Raw genomic sequence first — 26,818 nt, 5'->3', positions numbered from 1 at the left:
TATAATTTACAAACCTGTTACAGAGTCACATAAAATGATGGGATTTCTGTGACAAAGCATTTGTGATTCTATCTTTATTTGGTTTTGAGTTGTTTACTGTTTTCCTCATACAGGCAGCCTCTCAAGCATCATCTAGCTGACTCTAATTCTTTGTGTATCCTGCAGAGGGAGGGGGACTCAATGAAGCATGTTCACTCTCAGGGGGAGAGGGGACTCGGGGAGAGGGGAGTGAGGGAGAAGAAGATTGTGTAGGGGAAGAAGCCATTCGCTGTCTCAACATTGCGGTGTGCATGCGCTGACCCAGATGGAAACAGAGATCCCAACCTTGCTGCTCTGTCGGGTCCACTTTCCACTGAACGAAGAGTATGTCTGGAGCCGTAGCTGGGGAAGTGGAGGGCAAGGGTTGAGGACAGGATTTTTTCGATGACCACTGAAATTGGAGAGAGATATGAACTTGAACTCTTAAGAGGGAGGTGATGTGGTCTCCAGAAAGGCAATTAAGTAGACAAGAAGTGTGGGAATTAGGGATCAAAACTGCGAGGCGAACAGGTTGAGTGGTCTCAGACAAGTTATATTTAACCTCAGTGTCTCATTTTCTGTATATCAAGCAGAGGTGGTGTTAGAATTAATTTTGCAGGGTGCTTTGAGATCCATTGATGAAAGACTAGAGCAGCCCAGAAGGAAGTTTTGTATTGCTGTTACAGTACTAGAAAAAGAAAAGACTCTCCATTTACTTTCTGCCAATCCCCAAACCCCCACATCCCGCAAAAAGAAGTGAAAGTAATGTGTCGGCTTCATCACCCAAGTATCCATGCACACTTTTCTTTCAGACCTTGGTTTGAGCACCAATGGCATAAAGTTTCTCTTGTTAACATTCTCTGTGGGCGTGAGCTTCCAGTAATTCTATTCTAAGCTTACAGTTAGTTCTTAATATTATGCAGGCTGATAAGGTCACTGTTTTGGGTTGTGTCTTTGTTTGGTTGTTTGTTTTCTAGGATGTTCTTCACGCTTGATCATAACATTTCTGTACTAACTCCCCTAAACTCCTTTAAAAGTTCCTGAGATTTGACCTTTGAACAGAGAAAGCCTGCTGTTTCTGAGACTGACCACGAATGCATCCTCACTCTGCCTGCACCTCTCTTTGTGATTGCTTCCTCTTTTTTGGCAAACAGAAATTTCCAAGTTTTGTATGTTTGCTTACAAATAAACAACTCAGCTGTGTCCGCACCCTTTGTGTCAACATGAACATTCCCTTGTTCTATGTTTAGCTTGAATAATTACCAAACTGTTTGTAATTAGAATGTGAGGATGTGACCTCACAGCAATTTTTTCATTTCCTTTCTCTGTATTTAATACGTTTCAGAAACTGAAAATACCGAATCTCTGTGCTTTTTTTTTTTTTTGATGCTTATCAGTAATGGAAACATTGCAAAACAATCAGCCCAATACCTATGCTTTGTTCATTTATTGCCTTCTCTGAAGATAAATTGACTGTACTCAACTCTCTTCAGCATTTTTCTTCACCTAGATATTATTGCCTTGTGCAGCCACCCCAAGGTGACTGTTATCACTTAATTAAATCCTTGCACGCTGGGAAGAAAAAACAACATTGTTCCTTCATAACCCCAAGGAGCCTATTTTTAAGCCACTAAGCCTTTTCCCTGTTTTATTAACTTATTCCTGGCTACAACAAGACATACTTTTGTTGATGAGCAAAAGGTTATATTAGCTTTTTATTTTCTGGGTAAACTTATCTATTCTCTGGGAATAGGGAAAAAAAAGGAATGGGCATGACAAGAGAAGGGGGGAAAATGGGGTCTCTTCAACCTCCCTGATTCTAGTAAAGGTCTCTGTAAACACTGAGCTAGAAACTAGAAGCAGGGGGATTCAGGGAAGGGAATGAGAAAATAAAATGTAAACATAAAATGGGAACAAGACTAAAAGTAAAATGATGAGACTGTCTATTGGGAAAAACGTGAGGGGTAGGGGACACCACTTTCAAGCTAAAGAAACCAGGCCTGGAAGTTGCATTTTTTGAAGAGGGATTATCTCCTGACACCTCTTTTTTGTTGCTGGCTTAGACTAGCATCTTTTTATTAATCTCTTGTTTAATGCATCTTCCCCTCCAAGTCAGGATTTCTTCTTTACTTTATGGTATTAAGCATCCATGATCATCAACCAGTTCTATACCCAGTTATGTTTCAAGGAATGAAAGAACTACTGTTGTCAGGGTATGTTTAGAGGGGTGTGTGTGTGTGTGTGTGTGCGTGTGTGTGTGTGTGTGTGTCTACACACACACACACACACAGCAGTAATAGGAATGCACAACCTGTAATCAGCAGTTTTAAGTGCAGTACTTGATATCAGAGTTCACTTTCTGCAAAGGAAGTTACTTGTTCATGCATAGTAAATTATGTACCTTTTAGTTTGTTTCTAGTCCATTAAATCATAGGCCAGAAAATGGGTTTGTCACTTCTAAAATTTGGACCCAAGCAAGCATATGTGTTTATTCATGATGCTAAATCATTTTACCACACGCTGTGTTCACCAACAGAGTAAATGCTGCTTAAAGCTGTCATATTGGCAAGAGCAGTTGATGCTGTGACAGGCTGGGGTTGGAGAGAGACCTGGTTCTTAAATAGTAAGATAATTAAGATATCTGAGCCATCCCTGATCACTGCCCACAGGTTACATTTTTCTGAGTTTCCCACGTAGAGCATGTGATTGGAAAAACTGATGCACTCCCTGAGATAGTGTCAGAGATACTTGGTGGTTTGGTGGCTGTCTCTAAAATGGGAAAAGTGTAAACACCTCTAAGAGGATGTGAGAATGAGCCCAATAATGCCTGTGAAAATTCCTGGAATGAAAGGGCTATCTGTACAGATACCGAGAGTTTTTCTCTTCCTTGGTCCATAAGGCCCTCCAGTGCTTACTTGTGTATATCTGCCCACTCATCGTAGTGGATTGGTTTAGCTTTTTTCCTCTGCAGGTTCATTTTTCTTTATTAGTCTCCTTCCTTTCCTTCTTTTCTTTCTTTTCTTTTCTCTTTTCTCTTCTCTTTCCTCTCCTCTTTTCTCTCCTCTCTTCTCTTCTCTTCTTTTTTCCTTTTTTTTTTTTTTTTTGAGACGGAGTTTCGCTCTTGTTACCCAGGCTGGAGTGCAATGGCGCGATCTCGGCTCACCGCAGCCTCCGCCTCCTGGGTTCAGGCAATTCTCCTGCCTCAACCTCCTGAGTAGCTGGGATTACAGGCACGCGCCACCATGCCCAGCTAATTTTTTTTGTATTTTTAGTAGAGACGGGGTTTCACCATGTTGACCAGGATGGTCTCGATCTCTTGACCTCGTGATCCACCCGCCTCGGCCTCCCAAAGTGCTGGGATTACAGGCTTGAGCCACCGCGCCCGTCCTCTTTTTTCCTTTTTTTTTTTTTCTTTTCTCACTCTGTTGCCAGGCTGGAGTGCATGTGGCATGATCTTGGCTCACTGCAACCTTAAACTTCCTAGTTCATGCAATTCTCCTGCCTCAGCCTCCTGAGTAGCTGGGATTACAGGTGCGCACCACCACACCCAGCTAATTCCTTGTCTTTATAGCAGCGTTACCGACATCTCACTGAGCCAGGTTAGCATCCCTCTCCAGACAATGCCCTTTGTAGAAGCTACCCATTTGACTGTCACCCTGAACTGTGTTTGTCTGAACAGTTTGCTTGGTACCATGATGAAGTTACTATGAATGTATAGACATATTTTGCTGCAAATTTTGGTTGTGCTGGCCAGAAACTCTTCATGGCTTCCTCCAGACCACTTTAGAATACAACATATATTCACAAAATTAGTGATCATTTAGTGTCTGTCTGTCACACCTCAACATTGAGGCAGGGCCCTTCTCAAACCATGCTCACCAGCAATGTAGGTCTGGCCTGTGAGATTGTCAAACCAGGAGGCAACACAGTTTTCCTCAGTTGTCCTTTTTTGTTTTTGGCAGTCCTCGCTGTCAATTCCTTGGATCCTTTCCCTCCCCAGTTCTCCACGCTTCCTGAAACAGAGAGGTGGCTGCTAGCCTTCGCGGACGAGCCTCCTGTGTGTTCACATGGCACCTCGGGCTCCTCCAGGCTCAGGGATGCAGTCCTTCCAGCTGTTTCCTATTAGTCTTATTTTTCAGTCATCTCATCATTTTTTGCAGTTCCCTTTTGAACACTTTCTAAATTCTTCTTTCAGTAAAGTGGCAATCCCCAGAAGTGAATTTACTTGAGATCTAAACAGTGCCAAATAAGAAGGAAAGTTAACTTAGGATTCTAAAATCAAATGTCCATGGCTTCTGTTTTATAGGCATTTAAATAAAAAATATTGAGTTGATCAATTGCCCCGTGTAAACAACTGGATGATACACACGTGCCTATGTGCACATGCACATGATGGGAAGGAGGTGCTGGCCTTCTGCAGGGCCACAGAGAGCAAGAGACACTCTCACAGACTCTGTGGCTACCGCTTGCCAGGCACAAGGCAGCCAGCATCCTTGAAGTCATCCGCAGGCCTCAGTATGTGGGTGTTATTTGAAGGTAAACAGAACTGGACTCGGGAAAAGTTGTCAAGGGAATGAAAGGCTTTGGCGTCAAGTGTTTTCTGTTCTTCCTCATCATCCCCAGACGTGGCCTCCTATCCCCACAATGGTGAACGTGCAGGCCAGTGCTTTGTGCTTGGAGGGCGTAGTTGCTGAGGGAACACATGCTGATGAAAAGAGAACCTTGTTAAGTGTTCATTTCCTCCTTCCCTCATCTGTTTCTGTGTTCTCAGTACCCAGCTCTCATCTGAAACGCAAACTGACTTTGAGGGAGCTTAGAGATAGTCTCCCCTCTAGCCCACACCCATTTCCATCTGCTTCCAGTTACGCTTGAAGAGGGGACAGTAGAAACAATCCAGAATCAGTACAAACCCATTACAGTACTAGCACGTTTGGCAGAAACTTAGTAACAGATGCATGTTGCTGCTGCTATCTTTACTGCTTTCGTACCTAGACACTTCCCATGTTTTCTTCAAATTCTTTATGGATTTTGATATCAGTCCATTACACTTTAGCCTGAAGGAGTGTTCAAATACAGCTGATTTTTCTGGGACTACTAGATGTCTGTTTCCAGTATTTAGGGGGTGTAGAAGAATTGCTTGAGGGGAAGTGTGGCCCAGGAGTCACCCTCTGTAAAACATTCCACCCGTAGAATGGGATCTCTTCAGTGGATTACGATCCACCAAGGTTTGGCTTAAATCATACTTAGCTGACTGTCAAGTCTGGCCATCTCCTCTAGGGTGGCTTTATCCCAAACAGAGAGGACAGCAGCCATCTTCTTGTCCCATCTCTGCTTTGAACATCCTCTTGGGCACTATCTTCCTTCTCTATGCCTCAGGGAATTCAAATCTATAGGGGAGTGAATGGCAGATCTTTGAAATTAAGAATTCGAGAATCTCTGCCATGAAAGAATGGCGTCCAAGTCAATTGCACTACATGCTGCATAGCGGCCTGAATTTCAGTTCCTGCTGTACTATTTCCCAGTTGTGTGATCTCACTTTCTTCATCTCAGACAGGGATGGCAAAGAGTGTGTGTGTGTGTGTGTGTGTGTGTGCACGCATGTGTGCGTGTGTGTGTGTGTATCAGAAGTTGGTCTGAGGATTGAACGGGGTTGGTTCATGTGAAGTCCTTCTCCCAGGGTCTGGCACAGAGACCACCTCCACAAATGCTGTCACTGTTAATATTATTTTTAAACTCTTTTTGTGATTTGGGGTCTGTTTGTTTATATTTAGAGACAGGGTCTTACTGTGTCACCCAGGCTGAAATGCAGTAGCACTATCATAGCTTGCTGCAGCCTTGAACTCCTGGGCTCAAGCAATCCTTGCGCTTTGGTCCCCCAAAGCAATGGGATTATAGGCATGAGCCACTGCCCCCAGCTCTGGTGCATATTTAATACACAAACATATATGTGTGTCATGGACTGAATTGTGCCCCCACCCCCAGTTTGTATATTGAAGCCCAAATTCCCAATGTGACAGTGTTTGGAGATTTAGGTTATAAAGATTACCTTAATTACCTCCTAAATAAATAGGTTCCTTAGCATCACTGAAGGAATTGAGAAAACAAAGCCATAGATTATTCCATCTTCTCTATCATTGTCCCAAATTTGACAGTCCCTATGAATCTGACCAGGGACTCTCTGACAGAATCATGCTTTCCATGGTGAAGAAAACTAGAGGGTGGAATCAAGAAAGGTCCCTGTATAGTGCCAGATCTGTGAGCCATCAGATATGGCCTCTTGCGGTGTATCTCCCTTGCGGAGGATTTTTCAAGAGCTGAGGCAAGTCCATCCCTGGTGAAAGCCACAGAATGTGCTGCTTAGCAATGATCGCAGTCAAGGCAACCTGCTCAGAAGTAGTTCATCTGCCTCACGCATCTCTTCTTCCTTCCTCAGTTCTCTTCTTTTGAGGGCTCCTGTTAAGGCTTTCTGACTCTGGAAGCCGCCTCTGCCACATCTCTTAATGAAGCCAGAAGTCTGCCCCTATAGCATAGAAACCCCTGCCTCTTTTCTGGTGCTTTACCTAACCTTGGATGAATATCCAGATTCCCTTTTTCATGAGAGCCCTGTGAAGACCCTAGGCAGAGATATGAAAGAATTCAGTCTCTTTAAACTACTCTGGCTGCTAACTGTATCTGCAATCCTGTTGTCAATTGACTTATGCAGAAAAGTGGTGAGAAAGGTCCTAGTGTTTCAGCCCGTGTCCTCTAACACTGAAACACTCCTTCTATGAGCATCACCTGTAGGTAAGTGTTTAAGGCTACAAATAAACCATTCAAACTTCCTAATACATCTTAAGGGGCATTAGTAATACATTTCTTCCAAACACTTGCTGGGTAACTTCCTGCATCTGCCATTCCCTTGTGTGTGTTCTAGTAAGCCAAGAGATTTCAGCCTTGAAGGAGCAAGCATAAATGATTCGCAGCAGATCCTGTAGATTTTATTCTGTGTAGTAACCTATATGGGACAGGGATTTTTATCTTGCTCAATACGTTGATTTTATTTGATAGTTTTGAAAATTTTAATTGTGATAACATAGTTATCAGTAGGGGACCCAATATAAGGAAGACTTGCCGTTGAAAACTGTGAAGGAATGGGATTTCTTTGGCCATTGCCTTTAAGGATATGTTGCTTGTACCTTGCTGAGCTTATGAGAAAGGGCTGAGTTTGTTGGATTATACAGTATTAGATTAATGCTAGTCAGTAGCTCACGTGAAATTAAGGATGTTGATAAACCGTGCAGGTCTATATCTACAACTAGCCCATTAGGCCTGCCTAGTGGGTCATGTCTGTGTGCTGTTTAGGAAAAGGCAAAATAATATTGGCTAACACTTTAATTAAAGGCTCCTGTTGTGGCAGAAAAGGAGCCAGAAAGGGATAAAAATCTAGTGGAGAGGAGCAGCGAATGTCTTAACAAGTACAGTTAACCTGTAATGAGAGTAGAAGGCACATACAGAAAATGATAAAGACTTAAGGTTGTGTTTGTAAAACCCTTAATATATTTTTATTTGCTTTGGGATAAAAGTATTCCATTCGGGCTCAGAGGCCAGTTTGAGTCTTTAAGTGCTCAGTCCTTTAGGGGAAGTCACTTTTCAGGCTGTGACACATTTAAGTAGAAATTAAAGTAGGTCATCCTGTTACTAAGCACGACCCCCAAGCAAGACAGTAAAACAAATCTGACTGGTTGGGAAAGGTCAAGGCTAGAATGAGCAAATCTCATTGGAAGGAAAAGCATCTATCCCCAATATTCAACCCTATAAAATTCATACTAGCCTACACAAATTCACAGCCATTCTTGGTCTTCAGAATTTGTCAGTAATCATGCCCCCATGAGTCAGATGTATAAACAAATTCAGAGTTGTTGTACTACCCTGAGTTCACATACAAATACATTCAGAGTAGGATTTATGGGAACATCGGCTGCAAAGTAGGGTTCACACACTCCCTGCAGCCATCAGCCCCTCTTTCACTAAATAGATGAATGCAAAATGCAAACCAAAAGATGAAACGTGAAGAAGAAACAAAAGAAAAAATATGAAAGGGGTCTAAAATGAGAACATAGAAGGGGCAGAAAAACAGTGGAGCCACACCTGTGCGCTGTCGTTTTCCAGGTGATACCACCTGACATTGCCCTTCCTCACTTTTTCAGGCTACTGTCATTCATCAGGGAGGTTGGTATTTACTTAGAATCTAAGTTATGTCTAACTTAGTTATGTTCTATGTCTAACTTAGATTCTAAGTAAGTACAAACCTCCCTGACAAATGTTATATCCCCAGTTGTAATGGGGATTTATTCTTCTTTAATTATTGGGACTTCATTCAAAATAATAATTCTGCAAGTTTATATAAGAGTTTGTGGAAATTTTCTCAATTGTGAAGTTGATCATCTTGTAGTCTTCTGATTCTAGACTAAGGTAAATACCATCCGAGTAATGAAAATAAGTATTAGCTCATGTGTCCAGCTCTTAAAAGATACCAGGCAGAGGGACAAGTGAAAAAACAAGGCTTGGAAATTAATCAGTATCTTTGTCCCTTCTTACACCATTGTTGTTGGCAATTCGGATGCCTTTGATGTAGAACACTGAGAAAGACTAACTAAGAGGTGACAATTGTGGCTGAAGGTATTATTGTTATATATGGTTAAGGCCACTATAAATTCCGTAGACTGATTTTAATAAGTCTGATGGTCACTTAGATGTAGACTGTCATTCATCAAATGTATTGAATGGTGGAATATATCCAATTTTAAATTATTTTTGTTCTAACACATCTTCAGGTATTTAACACAAAAGTGGGTAAACAATCATTGTGCCTGTTAGAATTATACTGAGATTATTGATTCGAGGTTTTTAGTGAGCAAATTACCAATATGATCAACTCCAAATTTCTTTTGGAATTACTTTTGATTGACACATCTGTGTATTTGAATGGATCATGCATAACCTAGATTGTTGGTACAGCAAATCCCTTGTAAGATGTGTAATGTCATGACTGTTACACAACTTCAGTAAACCACAGAGTCCTAATTCACTGAAAGCAGTTTACCCAGCAATGACTCAGGTGTGTTCGGTGATAAGGCTCTGTAGAAAAAGTAGATATCAAGAGTTCTGTGGCAGCCTATTCCAAATAGCCCAAGTCAACATGCGCACTACGTTATATTTTCCCAGCAGTCTAACACTCTGTGCTGCTTAGGGAAAAGCAGCATAACAAGGTCTGCCCTTTTTGGCTGAGATGCCAGCTACTGGCCTCTGACTTCACCTAAAGAACCCAAGAAAGGTAGAGATCACATGTGTTGACAGCACTCCAGTACAGAAGGGAAAGAAAGGCTATATCTGGGCAAAAGTTATTGACACTTTCTTCTGCCCTGGGACATGTATTTGGTAGCATTATTAACTCCAACAAATTATTATCCCCAGTTAGTAATTACAGAAGCCTATGTGAACATGTTTATATTTATTTATAACCAAATGTCCAGGCATCTCAAAATGTATAGAACAAATCTGTGTCTGAAAAAAATGATCATCTAGTGACAATTCATGTACTAGATATAGTTTGCTTGTTGATACCCACAATCTATTACTTGCATAAAATCTTTCACTTCAAGATAATACTGAAGTACACCTTTTCAAGTATTTTTAAACAAATTTGAGCACCTATTTTATTTTCGAGACAGGGTCTCACTGTGTCACCCAGGCTGGAGTGCAGTGGCACAATCTCGGCTCACTGCAACCTCTGTCTCCCAGGTTCAAGTGATCCTCCCACCTCAGTCTCCTGGGTAGCTGGGACCACAGGCATGTGGCACTACAGCCAGCTACATATTTTGTGTGTATATTTTTGGTAGAGACAGGGTTTCACATTGTTGCCAGGCTGGCCTCAAACTCTTCAGCTCAAGCATTTTGCCTACCTCGCCCTCCTAATGGGCTAGGATTACAGGCTGAGCATCTATTTAAAAAAAAATAATAATAATCACAGTGGGCTGGGCATGGTGGCCCACACCTGCAATCCCAGCACTTTGGGAGGCTGAGGCTGGCGATCACAAGGTCAGAAGTTCAAGACCATCCTGGCCAAGATGGTGAAACCCCGTCTATACTAAAAAATACAAAAATTAGCCAGGCACAGTGGTGGGTGCCTGTAATCCCAGCTACACGGAAGGCTGAGGCAAAAAAAAAAAAAAAAAAAAAAAATCACAATGATTATTTGATACATCAATCAGACATTTAAAACAATATTTGAGCCTATTATTTTTTGCTGTCTGATATGGTAGGTCAGAAAGGCACAGAGATCATCAACACGGTGGTTTCCATGGTTTAGATACATTCTTTGCCTTGTTCAAATCACCTTAACATACCTGCTTTTACCTTCAAGGCAGTCACTTGAGACTTTATTTTCGTATCTCAGTTAGTTATAGTTACCTTCTGTGTAGAAAACTTCATTCCAGTGATTCCTGTTAAAACTCATTGAGATTTTGGTGAGATCACCTTTTGATCTTGCAGATTCAAGTAATAAATGGCTAATCCCTCTTCAGTGATAGCATTGATTGATTTCCAGTCAGAATAGTCATTGAAGTAGAATCAGAAAAAGGAAGAAAATTCCAGTTTCACTTTTCGTTTTTTAAAAAACAACAAAAGATTCACTTTAGAAAGCCAGTGGAAAATACCAGAATTGGATTTTCTTCTTTCCTAAATCATTCCACAAAATGACCAACACCAAAAACCCCGTATCTCAACCCAGTCCTTTCACTCTGTTCCTGAATTAGACCACAGAGGAGAAGCCAGGATCAATACAGCCAAGCACCGCCGTTGTTTTCTTTTGTTATTTGGGGTTTGCTTTGTTTTGTTTGAGACAAGGTCTTACCTTTTTGTTCAAGCTGGACTCAAACTCCTGGGCTCACATGATTCTCCTGCCTCAGCCTCCCTAGTATGCATTACAGCTTTCAATTGTGTAAATTAAGACAGTCATTTCATGTACACCTAGCAAATTTGGTCCTAGCAGTTTTCACAAGCTGAATTGTTCTTCTTTGAAGGATGCCATTTAGAGCATCACTGATGAAGATTTCTTATGATATTGTTGTTATGTTCTGGATATATGCAAGTATGTTAGCAAACCATAACAATCTATAATCTTTTTTGCTTCCCATGTGTTACATAGTCTGGCATGTGGGGATAAAAGCAGAAGCATTTCCATTTCCTTGGAGCCTTGAATAGGATGAGAGCTCTGTGGACAGACAGCATGTGCAGGTCCTACTCACCTAGACTCAGCAGCCAACTGTGAAATGAAAGAAGGTTAGCAAAGCAGCCGTGAGTCATAGCAAGCAGTAAACCAAGTTGTTTATCCAGAGATCATTCAGGACCGGATCTCAGTTCCATCAGAATAATTAATTTTCCTATAAATATATATCTCTGCTTCGTATGGAGCTAAATTCTGGAGCTAAGGCAGTGAAGCAACATAGCCTCTAAACATCTGGAATTCACAAAAAACGAATATAAAGATTTCAATACTGTAAAATGAAGGACCCAGAAGAGATGCAGTTACTCACAAAAGATTTTAAGGACCATTCTGAGCATTGTTGACTTCAGGAACTAAATACTAGTTTCTGTTATTGGCCCATCATATTTATAGCTGTATGTGGTTCTACTAAAAATTAATTGTTAATTATATGAATGATATATAAAATAAAGAGTAAAGAACCTAGTTACAATGATTTCCTGAAATTAACATAGAAGGCTTTCATGGCTCATGAATTATCCCCAACCAGAATTTCTGAACTATATTTGTAACCATGAAGTTCCTTTGAGTACAAATGTTTTTTATGCCTTTTCTCTGGAGATACAAATAAAATGTTCCTAGAAATAAAACACATAAATGCACCAGATTAGTGTCTGAGGTCTCTAAGTGGTCTTTTAATATGCTGAATTCATTAAGGGATTCTTTAATCATTGATACTACTCCTGACAAAAACCCCCTTACCTAAAGGAATTACCTGTACAAGGCATTTATTATTTTGTCATAAGAGCCTGTTTTCTAAGGTTGCCTACTGCCCAATAAACAGTCAGGTTCATCTTATAATTAACCATAACAGAGGCACTGTGGGTTTCCCTGCCAACATCAGGGATGTGCTTTCAGGTAAATGAGGCTGTACTTTCAGGTAAATATGACTATAAAATAAATTTCTACATAGTCTAACTTATTTTCACATTGTCTTCTGTATAAAATGGTATGTATATACTACCAGAGAAGGGGGAAAAACAAATGTATAAGTCTGAATGAAAAACTCTGGGACAGGAAATGAGGTCCGTGTTCAGGCCAGTTTGTATGTGACATGGTCCGGTCTTACATACCAGCTGCCTGTTGGGAGATGTGGTTCTACTAGAGATTACTTATAACCTATGGGGTCCTCTATACAATTCTGAGCTCTGGGATCTTCTTCCAAAGTATGGGAATTTCTTCAAAGTCTGGTGGTCTTTTGATTGCATGTTTTCTAAATCTAGTACTTTATACCTTTCCCAAAAACAACACCAACCTAGTAAAGGTCTGGAGCTTGGCCATCCAGGGGTCCATGCTGTGTATTCAGGGTACCTTGCATTGGAAACTGCCTTTGACTTGGGGATTTCTGTTTTATAAAGTTTATTTTCAACTCTGTTCATTTTCTTAGTCTTGGATCTTACAGATTCAAGACTTTTTTTTTTTTTTTAAGAAAGCAGCTTGTGAGTCCTTGTCTCACTCCCCTTTGCAAACCCCAGGCTCTTATGGGCTTGATGCTTAATAAGAAGTCAACACGTGCTCTCTGTTGCAGTCAAGAGGTGTTTTCTTTTTCTTTTCTTTTTTTTTTTTAAATTATACTTTAAGTTCTGGGATACATGTACAGAACATGCAGTTTTGTTACACAGGTATACACATGTCATGGTGGTTTGCAGCACCCATCAACCTGTCATCTACATTAGGTATTTCTTCTAATGCTATCCCTCCCCTAGCTCCCAACCCCCCATCAGGGTGTGTGATTTTCCCTTCTCTGTGTCCATGTGTTTTCACTGTTCACCTTCCACTTATGACTGAGAATGTGCAGTGTTTGGTTTTCTGTTCCTGTGTTGGTTTGCTGGGAATGATGGTTTCCAGCTTCATCTATGTCCCTGCGAAGGACATGAACTCATCCTTTCTTATGGCTGCAGAATATTCCATGGTGTACATGTTCCACATTTTCTTTATCCTGTCTATCATTGATGGGCATTTGGGTTGGTTCTAAGTCTTTGCTTATTGTGAATAGTGCTGCAATAAACATACACGTGCATGTGTCTTTATAGTAGAATGATTTATAATCCTTTGGGTATATAGCCAGTAATGAGATAGCTGGGTCAAATGGTGTTTCTGGTTCTATATCCTTGAAGAGTCACCACAATGTCTTCCACAATTGGTTGAACTAATTTACACTCCCACCAACAATGTAAAAGCCTGCCTATTTCTCCACATCCTCTCCAGCATCTGTTGTTTCCTGACTTTTTAATGATCGCCATTCTAACTGGCTTGAGATGGTTTCTCTAATGACCAATGATGATGAGCTTTTTTTCACGTTTGTTGGCTGCATAAATGTCTTCTTTTGAGAAGTGTCTGTTCATATCCTTCATTCACTTTTTGATGGTGTTGTTTGGTTTTTTCTTGTAAATTTGTTTAAATTCCGTGTAGATTCTGGATATTAGCCTTATGTCAGATGAATAGATTTAAAAAATTTTCTCCCATTCTGTAGGTTGCCTGTTCACTCTGATGATAGTTTCTTTTGCTGTTCAGAAGCTCTTTAGTATGAGAGCTTCTATTTAGCCATTGCTTTTGGTGTTTTAGTCATGAAGCCTTTGCCCATGCCTATGCCCTGAATGGTATTGCCTAGATTTTTCTTCTAGGTTTTTATGGTTTTAGATCTTACATTTAAGTCTTTAATTTATCTTTAGTTAATTTTTGTGTAAGATATAAATAAGGGGTCCAGTTTCAGTTTTCTGCATATGGCTAGCAAGTTTTCTCAACACTATTTATTAAATAGGGAATCCTTTCTCAATTGCTTGTTTTTGTCAGGTTTGTCAAAGATCAGATGGTTGTAGATGTGTGGCGTTATTTCTGAGGCCTCTGTTCTGTTGCATTTGTCTATATATCTGTTTTGGTACCAGTGCCATGCTGTTCTGCTTACTGTAGCTTTGTAGTATAGTTTGAAGTCAGGTAGTATGATGCCTCCAGCTTTGTTCTTTTTAGTTAGAACTGTCTTGGCTATATGGGCTCTTTTTTGGTTCCATATGAAATTTAAAGTAGTTTTTTCTAATTCTGTGAAGAAATACAATGGTAGCTTGATGGGGATAGTGTGAATCTATAACTTACTTTGGGCAGTATGGCCATTTTCACGATATTGATTCTATCCATGAGCATGGAATGTTTTTCCATTTGTTTGTGTCCTCTCTTATTTCCTTGAGCAGTGGTTTATAGCTTTCCTTGAAGAGGTCCTTCACATCCCTTGTAAGATATATTCCTAGGTATTTTATTCTCTTTGTAGCAATTGTGAATGAGAGTTGACTCATGATTTGGCTCTCTGTTTGTCTATTATTGGTTTGTAGGAATGCTTGTGATTTTTGCACATTGATTTTGTATCCTGAGACTATGCTGAAGTTGCTTATCAGCTGGGTCATCCAGGAGTTCCCACTGTGTATTTAGGGTATCCTAAACTGGAAACTGCCTTTGCCTTGGGGTTTTCTTTTTCATAAAGTTAATTTTCAACTGTATTCATTTTTTTAGTCTTGAATCCCACAGATGAGTCTTCATTAAGAAAGCAATGTGAGTGGGAACCTCGTCTCATTCCCCTTTGTGAACCCCAGGCTGCCATGGGCTTGATGCTTAATAAGCACCCAAGAGGTGTTTTCTATTGGAGTCAACAGGTGTTTTCTAAACAGAAAGAGCATGAGACTCACTTTTGTGGAAAGAAATGCCTGAAGAGGCAAGGATTCTGCACACCTATATCAAAGTGTGAAACAACTGAAGTACCCAGCAGGAGGTCTCAGCAGTGAGAGGAAAAGCAGTCAAGGATCCTTCATTCTCAGCTCTACCTCATGTTGGTTATGTGATATTGAGCAATGGATTTAAATTCTCTGACCCTCAGTTTCCTCATCTGCAAAATAGGATTAAATAATACCTATCTCACATGTGACCTACGTAATGTGACTAACAAATATTTGCTTCCTTTTCTTTCCCCGGGTGAATATTGAATTAACTACACATTGTTTATAACATTCTATAACAATAAATGCAATATATGTTACATATAACATGCATAACAGCCTATTCTATTCATATATAATATATTTAATGAAGACCACTTCCTTCTTTCCAGTAGTCTGTAATCTACAGGATGTAAGGTAAACAGTTGTTATTTATTCTTTTAGTTTTTTTTTTATGCCAACAATTTGAAAGACACCTGGTACCCACATGTGCGTGAACAGCATATTTCTAGCCAAGGCAAAGCAGTGACATTTTTAGGCCATTCAGAACCAGCGCAATGTATTGTTTATATTACTTCTGCCAAGGTGAGGATTCCTCCTTTACCTTGAAAAAGAACTCTGAATTCAATGAGAGAGAAGCACGATAAGGAATAAGCCCTTAGGTCTGGAAGTCTACCATTCAATAATTTAATGTACCACGTGTACACAAAGCAGATGTAGCACTGCAATGAATATTTGTGCTTTAAAATAACTATTGGGAATCCTCTCCATGAGGCAAAAGGAGCATCTGCTCACCTTTGCCCCATGTAGAACCCCAGGTCCCCTTGGACAAACCAGAGATAATATGGATTAGGTCCTGTGGCTCAGAGGCCAATGTGATTCCACCAAATGCCACACACTGTCTTTTTGACCACAGCCTATTGTCCATTTTGCTGGATGTTCAAATCAGTAAATCTGTATCTTTTAAGGCTGGATGTAAAGCCTAAACTAGCATCCCAGAGAAAAAAGGTCAACACCTTGATACACAGCTCCCCCAAAAAGGAATTTGAAGGAGCAGAAGCACAACCTCATCTTGCTCAGAAAGTGGGTGTCTTTGTTCTTCTTATGTTTCAGCATTTTGCTAGCTCAGTGTCACTCCTTTTATTCTGCTGCCTCTCTTTTGAGAACGTAGAGAGGCCGTCTATGGCTCTCAACTGTTTCCTCACCTAAGATGTTTGAATTTACATGTTGTAGGAAACCCTAATGAAAGGTGTTTTGAGGCATCACAGTTTGCTGTTCTGGACTTATTTTTTAGTAGAAAAATAGTCAAATTTAACTAATCGAATTTGGTGTTGTGATTCGGACACATGTGGCTTTTGGTACCCGACAATCTGAACCTATGCTGTCCTTTGTGCAGTGGACTCATTGGAAGGCAAAGGAAGGAACAGAAAACTCTTGGAGATTTTTAAGGGTTAATTAAAAGTCTAAACCTTTGATATGTGTGCTTTTATCCACTTTGAGAAAATATACTTGACTTAGATTGTTATTTCTGAAAGTAAGGCTTTTGTTTCTGCACAGTGCTGGATTGTTAAAAGTCAGATTGCAAAGACACAATTTGTGAATCTTTTTCTTCCCCATAAACGGATACATGTGGGCACTTTGGGCACCATCCAGGTTCTCCTTGAAGTTGCTGCGAGTCCACATGTGTGTGCCTGAGCAGTATAGCATCACTTCCTGAGTGCATTCAGAGGGCAATGTGGCATTTTAATGAGCTCTATCAAAGTGTGATTGTATCTAAAGCCCAAAAAATATAAGAAATATATCTTTTCTTTCTAATTCTTTTAACTGCTGCCAAAGCAGAGTGGAAAGATAGGCAATGGAGTCCTGTCCTCACTCTCCAGCCAGGATTCTCATAGGGTGCAAGGCCAGACTCACTTCTTCCCAATGCTAACCCATTGCTTAGGGAATGGAGGCAGTTTTCTCACAGAGCCTCTTTTTATTAACAGCAAAACTGTCTTAGCAGCTGTAAAACACTAGTTTCTAATGTCTGATAAGCATAGTGCTTAAATGCAGGCTCTGCTCTTGTCCTAACAGAATTGTCACACCAGTGAAGAACTCTGGGTTTGAAGGGAAAGTTGAGTATGTCAGAGATTGTTCTCTGTCACGTCTGGGCATTTTCTCTGCAGTCTGAGCCTGAATTGGAAGAACATCACAGATGCATGGCACATTGGACAAGGAGCACATGCATGCATTTAAATCATGTATATCTTACTTTTTTACTGATGTAATTGTGAAATATGTTCTTTTTGCATTCATAATTAGGGGGTGGAACAGATGGTGAAGGCTTAGTTTAAAATAATCTGTCATTAAAATAACCTAGCCTACTGGTAATTCTTCTCTCTAACTGGAGTTAAGTCATAGGAAAAAAGTTTGGGGTGATTTTCCCCCTTCTGTACTGGAATGTCAAAGAAGGAACAACTAATTTCAGAGTGCTTGTATACTTACTTAAAAATTGTCCCTATCAGAGCACCATGGTAATATGTCACTCTGTGAAATTTGGCTGTACAGAAATATGCACAAAAAGGAAAACAGACAAAACTCCTTTGACAAATATAAATCCATTTAGCACAATGCGTTAAACATTAGTATACCTTCAATCATGACGCTGTGGTTAGTTCCATACCCTGCAAGGAAATAACCTCATCATTTGACAAGTACCGTTAGAAGCATTTGGCTTTTGGGGTTAAGAAACTATGCCTTATACTTTATATGTTACAGCGATGTCAGGGAATATAAATTATAATTACAGGCATTATTATTCAGAGATGCTTTAACTCCTGACTCGTGTATCCAAGCCTCACTTCTTGCATGTGTATCTCACAGACTTACTGGGATGTGACAAAGGAAATCTCCAATCAGCCCTGTCTGGGTAGCTAAGAACTGCTTTCAATAATAAGAAAACTGTCTTGATAAATCAGATACTTGCTTGCATTCTTTAAAACGTCTGTTTTACTGTTTCTTCTAAGATTTTGTTCTCCATCTGCTTTGAGGAAAGCAGATAGATTTCAGCATGGCTTTACAATAAATCTTCTCGAGGAGGGACTAGCATTAACATGTGTGTAGGTTCTTTTTCATCTTAATCCAACCTTAGTTAATAATCAGAAAATTCTACATAGTGAGTAAGAAGATGTAATTAACCCTTTGACCCCAGAATCTTAATTGGCGCCTGTTGAAAACAGTGGGCAGTTAAAAAAAATTAAAAAGTAGCCTGCAGTGATTGAACAGCGCAGTATATAATAGCTTTCTTGATTCAAAATTTTAAAAACTTCCACAGAACTTTCAGATTTATCACACTTGGTTTCCAAGACTAACTGACTGAATGTTTTCCTCCTCCTCCCACCTTTTTAAGATAATATCCAAATTAAACCAACCACAATGCTACCCTTCAAACTTTTCCAAGTGGCAACATACAGCTAACTATAGACAGAGACAGTCCTGAATCAGAAGGTAGTGGCTATGGGAAAAGTGACCTTGGCAATATACTTTAGACCTGATTTCATATCCCATTCTTTATTTGAAAGGTAATCAAATCTGAGATATGGACATTGATCTCAGACTATAGGTATAATTGACCAAAATGATAAGCATAAAAGTGAAAAATATGGTGAATAAACCAATTGGTGGTGGTGTGTCTGTGTGTGTTTTTGTATGCGTGTGTGTGTTTTACTTCTCTGATAACTAACAACTAATTTAACTAGCTGTTTTTTCCCCTACCAAATCGGCTGTTATTTTTAATTGAATTGACTGGATGTCTTTGTGTCATGTAGACATAGACTCATTTTAATCTCACCAGGAAATTGGAACATGTGTTGAAGCCTCTGTTTTTGCCAAACAAAACTGGCCAGTTTTTAGATCGCCACTGCTTAATAGCATCAGATGTTTAGCCTCCAGATATTCCTCTACCCTGCTATGGTGCCCAAACCTCCTCAAATATTTTAGTAACTACATGAAATCTGAACCTAATGTTAAAAATCACAATTCCCTTTAGTAAGGAAGTAAAGGATATGCGTAGATAGCAAGTGACACATCTATTCAGAAATAGGACTGGGTGTTTTAGAGGACATAAAAAAAAATCCACTCTTTTCTAAATATCAGGAGATATCCCAGACCGTAGTAGAAATCTGTGGAATCTGAATCTGCAAATAATCTAAGTCCATAAGCTGGACTCTTCAAGAAAATAGTTTCCATCCTTATCGTAAGGATTATTGCTGAGTTTAAAATGAGGAAACTGAGGCCAGTATAAGAAAATTAAATGCCAGTTTATTCAGCCCCCGGGCGAGGTTCTATGGTCCGGGAAAAGGGGCCAGAGAAGTCGCACTGACTTCCTGGGGCATGGGGTTTTTAGGGCTATGAGTAAGGAGCAACAGCTGGGTGCTCTGACTGGCTCCAGGAGAGCGGGATTGGGATGGGGTGGGCCGTTATTGGTTGGCAGGTTGTCGGGCGGGTTTTTCTAATGCAAGAGCCGGCCAGGGTTGCATCAGCCGGGGCCTTCCAGGGGAACCATAGGTGCAGAGTGCAGAGCCAGGTGCCGGGAGCAGAGAGCAGTGCCAAGTGCAGAGGTGGGTGCCGGGTGCAGAGTCAGGTGCCAAGTGCAGAATGGGTGGGTGTGTCCGGCCTCCTAGCCAGGCAACCAGCCTTATACTTATTAGTCATTATGGTATTTGTGATACAAGGAAAAAGGAGCACTGAGCGTGGAGGTAGAACTGGATTTCATAAATCTTGACTGAGTAGTTCTTAGGTGCTGGCTAAAGATAAATAAGGCATTGTCCCACTGTTGAGAAATTCAGTGATTCAAAAATTCTCTGGTTGGAGAACTGAATGAGCCAACCAGAAACATACAATGCCACAAATGCTTTAATAATTGTATGGGCGTGAAGAAGATTTTATCCTGGCTCTGCCACTAACTGGCTATCTGATCTTGTCCAGCCACTTAGCCTCTCTGTGCCTCAGTTTCCTCCGCTGTAAAATGAATGTTTAGAACTATAGGAGATTATCCCCACACCAGCTTCATCAGTTCATTCTTCTGCACCCAGACAGGTTTCCAACTGTCCCTTGTGTCCTTAGAAGTTCTCCTGTGACCTGTCTTTGTGTTGTTGCTCTAATTGAAAATGACATATTAAAATTTGAGAAGATGACTTACACAGTTTTCTATGATTGCGTACCAAGCCATGGCTATCAGGTCAAATGGAAAACCTAACAAGCCCTTTTATAATCTCCAAGGCAATATTCACAAAGGGGAGGGTCCTAAGTCTCATGAGTCATCCTCAGGAGACATCTTGTTTGAGGTAAAGGTATGTTGAAATCAGATTCTTCCCAATCATTAGGAAGGAAATATCTCTCCCTTTGCACTGGTTCAAAGTGAGGTTCCAGTATACTACACCCTGTGCTTGAAAGGCTCTATCAGAAAAGCTTCCAGAGGGTTTGGCGTTTTGTCAAAGGTAAAGAGCCCAGTTCCCTTAGACAGTATTTTATTCCCCATAGCTGGTTCCGGGAGCTATTTCGGAGCAAAATGGCCAGGTGACCTCCTGTGGAAATAACTTGAGTACTCTTTTGCCATCCTTCTGCATGAACTCTGTCTTCCACCCACAATGGGGGGATTCTATCATTTGAACAAAAATTGCTCAAAAGGGACGATGTTTAAGATGTCACAGGCTGCCTCTTAGTGTAAATATTTTAATTTTATAAATGCCGTGAATATTTGTCTTTTCATTAATTCACACATGTCAATTCAAGAATCGCTATTTTTGTGGGAAGGTAGTATTGTTAGTTAAGTCCCACTGCCAAGGTTCAAATCTGAACTGCAAACTAGGAATAGGCTTCTCACCTAACTTCACTAATCCTCAATTGCCTTGTATATAAAATGCAGATAATAATACAATAACTTCATATAGCACTTGTGAAAATTAAGAGAGACAATATGTGCAAACTGCTTAGCATGGAATGCTTAATAAATGTAAGCTGGTATTATTGTATTACTGTGGCTAAAAGCTCATCTCTCATGTAACTTGCTCTTTAGAAGGAACAGTATAGTGTGACTTTTGAATTGTTTTCAGAACCCAAGAAATCAGAGGAGGGGCTTGGGTGTCATCCCTAGTTTCTGACCAATGGAGCAGTGAAAATAGGTCAGGAAACATGAAAATCCTTTTTTTTTTTTTTTTTTTTTTGAGTCAGAGTCTTGCTCTGTCATCCAGGCTAGAGTGCAGTGGCGTGATCTCTGCTCACTGCAACCTCCTCCTCCTGGGTTCAAGTGATTCTTGTGCCTCATCCTCCCAAGTAGCTGGGATTACAGGCGCATACCACCACACCCAGCTAATTTTTGTATTTTTTTTTTTTTAGTAGAAATGGGGTTTCCACCACATTGGCCAGGCTGGTCTTGAACTCCCGGTCTCAAGTGATCTGCCCACCTCAACTTCCCAAAGTGCTAGGATTACAGGCACAAGCAACTGTATTCAGCAGAAAATCCAAATTTTATATATCCATACATATGTGTGAGTTGTATATTCATACACACACACACGGCCCCATATACATACATATATAAGAAATCAGTATTTTAGGAGAGTTAAATTATTGCTAGGATTTGAGGAGGCAAATATTTCTAACTAAATTTACACACTTCTTCCACCTTTCTATATTTTACAAGTTATGTCATTAATTTAGTGTTTTCACATATCTTGCTCCTAGCATGGTTTTCCTATATTTGCAAATTCACAGACTTTTTTAAATACCACTCACGTTTTAAAACTTTTTTTCCCGGACAAGCAGCACTTGTGCAATGTATCTTGTTAAAAATAAATGTAAAGCAAAACAGAAGACATGAGAATGATGGAGGATATAAGATGCACTGGACTGCAAGGATTTGAAACAAATTTATTCTCAGTTTGAATGCTATATTGCAGTTGGAGTTCATGATGATTTACATCCTTCATCAAACTGAAAATGCAACCCTCAGTTTGGAAAGTGGACTGAGGTTTTAGGAGTTACAGATAATGTGTAGCATCCTTTTTCTTTCTTTCTTTCTTTCTTTTGTTTCCATTTCAGGAGTTGTGATAGAAACTAGAACTGATGCTATAAAACTTGAATAGAGAGTTTTCCAAAATAGAATTACAGTTTGTAAGATTGCAGCTCATATACATTCTCCCTTAATGTATTGGCTTTTCCTGTTGTTCTAACACAGTGGGCACTGGGAGTAAGGAAGGCATAATTCCTTATTAATTAGCAAATTGTTGATGTTCATAGTGGTTCAAGTAGTGATTTTTACCTGCTCTTGATATAGGAAGCCTTTTTTCTTTCATTTCATTACGATCTTCATTCCTGTTCAACTATTTAACGGAGAATCTTGCTGATTTAATCTCAGTGCCCAGTGAATCCAAAAAAATAAAGGCAACATCTCATAAAATCAGCATGACCTTATTTTGTACATGAATGTAATGTATCTTGATCAAAATGACAGAGGTATAAGTCCCTAAAGTAAAAGAAAGCTTTCAGTCTTAATTCAGACTTGTAAATTGTTCATGTATAATGCAATACTAAATGATCTTAGGACTTTCATTAAACACAGGGAAAAAATGGTCTTAAATTCAGTATGGCCAGGCGTGGTGGCTCATGCCTGTAATCCCAACACTTTGGGAGGCCAAGGTGAGCGGATCACCTGAGGTCAGGAGTTTGAGACCAGCCTGGCCAACATGGTGAAACCCTGTCTCTACTAAAAATACAAACATTTGCTGGGCATGGGGAGCACATGCCTGTAGTCCCAGCTACTCAGGAGGCTAAGGCAAAATAATTGTTGGAACCCAGGAAGGCAGAGGTTGCAGTGAGCTGAGATCATGCCAATGCACTCCAGCCTGGGAGACAGAGCAATACTCTGTCTCAAAAAAAAAAGAAAAAAAAAATTGATGTATTGCTTTTTCTCAGTTGTCTTACTAATTAAATCTGTATCCTTTATATTTATTAATCTATTTATGTGTTTATTTTTTTCCTGCAGTCCCTGGATGGCTTTGTATTTGCACTAAATCAAGAAGGAAAATTTTTGTACATTTCCGAAACAGTCTCCATCTACCTAGGCCTCTCACAAGTAAGTAAAACAATTTTAGATTCTTAGCAGTGATTATGAAGCCTTCTTCAGCCTCATGCTTTTCCTTCTTCAAGGAATATTCTGTTTAGCATGAATTATCAAATTTATTATTTAATGGCTTTACCCAACTATTATCTCAAAGTCACTGAGAAACCTGTGTGTCAGTGTTGAACATTCAGAATAAACTTGTGCTCAAAAACTTCAGTTCCCCTCCCCACCCCCCAAGGATCATTATTAATTTATTGAGAACAAATGAAGTTTCTTCCCTTGGTTGTTTTGAACTTTGAAACCTCTGTGCCCAGTAGGAGAGGGACATACTAATAGTGCTTCCCTTGTGTCCTATTACTGGATGTTTATGGAGTACCCTGCATTATCCTGGGAGCTGACACAATGGCAGGAGTCATTTGGAGTCAAGAAATGCTGAAAGAGACCATTAAAATGTGTTGCAGGGAGGGTTCCAGCAAGGATATATTTTGCTGCCTTTGCAAATGCTTCCTAACGCTGAAAGATGATTTCATAAAATAAGATGGCTTTTCATTATTTGCCATTTAATTACTCACATGTGTTTTTCGGAGGGTAAAAGAAAAGAAAATGGAGGCTGATGGGCCACGGACAAAATCCTGGATGTTACTTCTCAATATTCCTCTGGAACACAAAAATTTCAGTTCTAGTGAATTCCAAGATGTGGGCTGCATCTAATGAATGCCAAAATATCCTGAAGCAAGGTTTGCAATTCAGCTAATTATCCAGATGTTTTCTCCATAGAAATGCTGAACATCTGGGCATTTGCACCCATACAGGTGATTGGCTAAGTTTGACCCCTTTCATCTGGTGGTTTGGCATGAGGAAAACACAGCCCTCAGTGGGAGGGTTTTTGTGTGTGTGTGATGATCTGCCAAGCTGGATAATCTACTGCTCATTCAGTTGCCCCTTGAAGCTAGAGATAGAGATAAGATTTGTCTCTCTCCTTTAAAGCAGGACCCGCCCCAGACTCCTTGCTTCTGAAAGTTGGCACAGCTGTAAGGAGACATCCAGCACGGCTGGACCCTTTTGGCTGTTAGTGAGTTTGCCGGGTAATAGCTAAATCAAGAAAGGCATTGGAAAATAATAGAGAGAGAGATTTGGCATGTGAGGAGGCTTGGGGAAGGAGGTGAAACGCTGCCAAATTTGATTATTTACTGTTGAGAATCCAGACGAGGGTCTTGTCTGTTAATGCTTCTTGAAGAACATGCAAGCTCTCAGCTATAGTGTATGCAGCAATTCTACTTTATGTGGACTTTAGCAAACCAAATGATAGAAACTGAGCTTTTATCAGCTGGGTATTAGTGTTCTTGTATCTTGTTTAAAGATCTGGTTTTGTAATAGCCTTTAATAGACTTTAAGCCTTGTCTTAATCTGTCTGGGACCTAGTATTGAAAATCTTCAGTTCCGAAATTGGTGAGCCACCATGTTGTTACGTTGTTATTACCATATAGAAGTGGAAACACCACTGTTTGTTGTTCTGCAATGCCCGTATTCATCTGTTTATTCGGAGTATCCAGCAAAGTTTAATAAGCCAGTAAAGAAGAAGGATGAATAATTAGTTTAAGCAGGTAAATGCTAATTAGGGAACTCCTGAAAAGCATCCATTATATACTAGCTCAAAACACATTTTACAGCCCTGGTTAGTGGTGTAATCCAAATTCTGTCAAGGCAACTGCATTTTCTGTAATTGAGATGTGTATGTTTGCTTTGCATAACAGATGGCTCTGTATGCTTAGACTGATAGCTAGGAAAATAATAATTGCATTATTCTGGCCAAAAGAATATTAGCTCTTGGGTTTTGGCCATTTCAGTCAGTCCTCCTGCCAGCACAGCATATGCACATATATGGATTGGATTTTCAAGGAAATTGATGCATCTGGAATAGTGCGGCCATCTGAAATATCATCTGTTCAAGAAAAATTTGGCTTTAACCCTATGCTGGTTTCTCCTTAAAAGTATTTTATTTAGCTGCTTTTCTACTGTATCATCAAGTAAAATCTGAGACAAATAATTGAGGTTTCTGTGAAACAAAGCAGCTGTGTAGACATGGTATAATATCTGGCGATTTCTGTGCAATCAGTCCCTGCTTTTATATATAATGGATTTTAAAGCACGTACCAGTAGTCAGCATCTTGAGTTATTCAGGGGCATTCCCTGGCCAAAATGTGCCATTGCCTTTTCCTCTGGTGGATGTGTTCAGTGTTGGCAGAAACTGTCAAATATGCAGGTAGAGGCTGTGAGATAGGAGATAGGGGCCTTCATTTGGCAGCACTATGCAACTGAAGTGATGAGGGGTCAGTCGGTAGAAAGTGATTTTTGTATATACCAATTTATCTATTTAGAGTTCAGAGCTAAAGCTTAAGAATAGTTCTGGATTAATATGAAAATAATCTGATAAGAACATTGTATATTTTTAAATGCCCGAAGCATGAGGGGAAAAAAAATCTATGCTAAAACTCCAGAAAGGAGTTTTCCACGCGCACACGCGCGCACACACACACACACCCTTCGTTAAGTGCAAACCAAACGCTCTGCTTGTATTCTACAACTTTGGCTAAGTGGTTATTCCATCAAATTCTGGACAGTGATAAGGAATCTGTAAAGTTATGGTCCCTCCTTTCCTTTTCAAATAGTTTTGTTAAATAAAGACAACGTGCAATTGTCATCAAAGACTTCTCTAGTGAAATTGTTAAGGAGGACCATGAGCATGTTGGTTTGGTACAGAGCATAGCTATGTCTGTATTTCTGACTCTCAAGATATCCCTCCCTCAGTTTTATTTTCTTTCAATGTGTATATAAATATGGTGGCTTTAAAATGGCTTATGCTCAGGAAAGAATTAGGATTTTTTTTTGGGGGGGGTTCACAAGAAAACAAAATAGGGAAACTTCTGAGCTCTGTTGTGTGGCATGGGGATAGAGACAGCCAGAGTGGATTTTCTCTTTGACATTTCCTTGAGTGGGACAGCTCCTGGTGTCCAGGGCATGTGTGTGCCGGGTATTCTCTTTAAAGTATTGTCATCTTGTTGTAATTATGGGAATGAGTGAATGATGATGATTTCTGAACTTCCTCAACAATCCTCTTGATATTGTGGGATACACACATACAAACACACACACACACACACACACACACACACACACACACACACACCCGAGACAGAGAGAGAGGGGAGAGGGGAGAGGGGAGAGATGTATATATTCAACCTAACAACATCCAAGAAGTGGTTTCAGGTTATAGACGTATGCTCTGTTGACTTGCTTTCCTGTGTAAAAATGATTCCCAGTTACTCACCAAGAGTCCTTATATTAAAGGAAGATTCCTACATACTGAGGCTGAATCTTGCTTGCATGGAGACTGAATAACTTCTTACATTTGGTGATGGCATTCAGCGCTGTTCAAGACAGCTCTGCTTTCTAGCTATAATGGAACAGGCAGAAGTGAAAATGAAAGAAAACAGAATGGGTTCCCTAACACCGAAAATGTAGCAATGATATATAGCCAGCTTTTATGAAATCTCTTCCAAAATGTAAGGGGCTTAATCTCCAGAGAATCCAAAAGAGACTTTACATGATAAATAAAAGTATTTCTAGTTGATATAGGATTTAAAGCTTAGAGAAATATTTATTTGTTGGCTTATACTCTCCTCTTTCCACAAAGGA

At 40.0% G+C, this 26,818-nt stretch overlaps 1 protein-coding gene across 4 annotated transcripts in view; it reads left to right on the top strand.

Annotated features, from left to right (window-relative positions):
* The window catches only part of NPAS3 (neuronal PAS domain protein 3), an 848,226-nt gene that overhangs the window by 584,437 nt on the left and 236,971 nt on the right, over positions 1–26,818 (top strand). For all 4 annotated transcript variants that reach the window (XM_032242688.1, XM_032242687.1, XM_032242685.1 and 1 more), the window contains one exon: positions 23,045–23,134. In XM_032242688.1, the coding sequence (XP_032098579.1) occupies positions 23,045–23,134 (90 nt within the window). The remainder of the gene's footprint in view (positions 1–23,044; positions 23,135–26,818) is intronic.

Source organism: Sapajus apella, unplaced genomic scaffold (assembly GCF_009761245.1).
Source record: "Sapajus apella isolate SASKATOON/1434 unplaced genomic scaffold, GSC_monkey_1.0 scaffold50, whole genome shotgun sequence".
In the NCBI taxonomy this organism is placed as follows: domain Eukaryota; kingdom Metazoa; phylum Chordata; class Mammalia; order Primates; family Cebidae; genus Sapajus; species Sapajus apella.
This window is presented reverse-complemented; position numbering and strand designations above follow the sequence as displayed.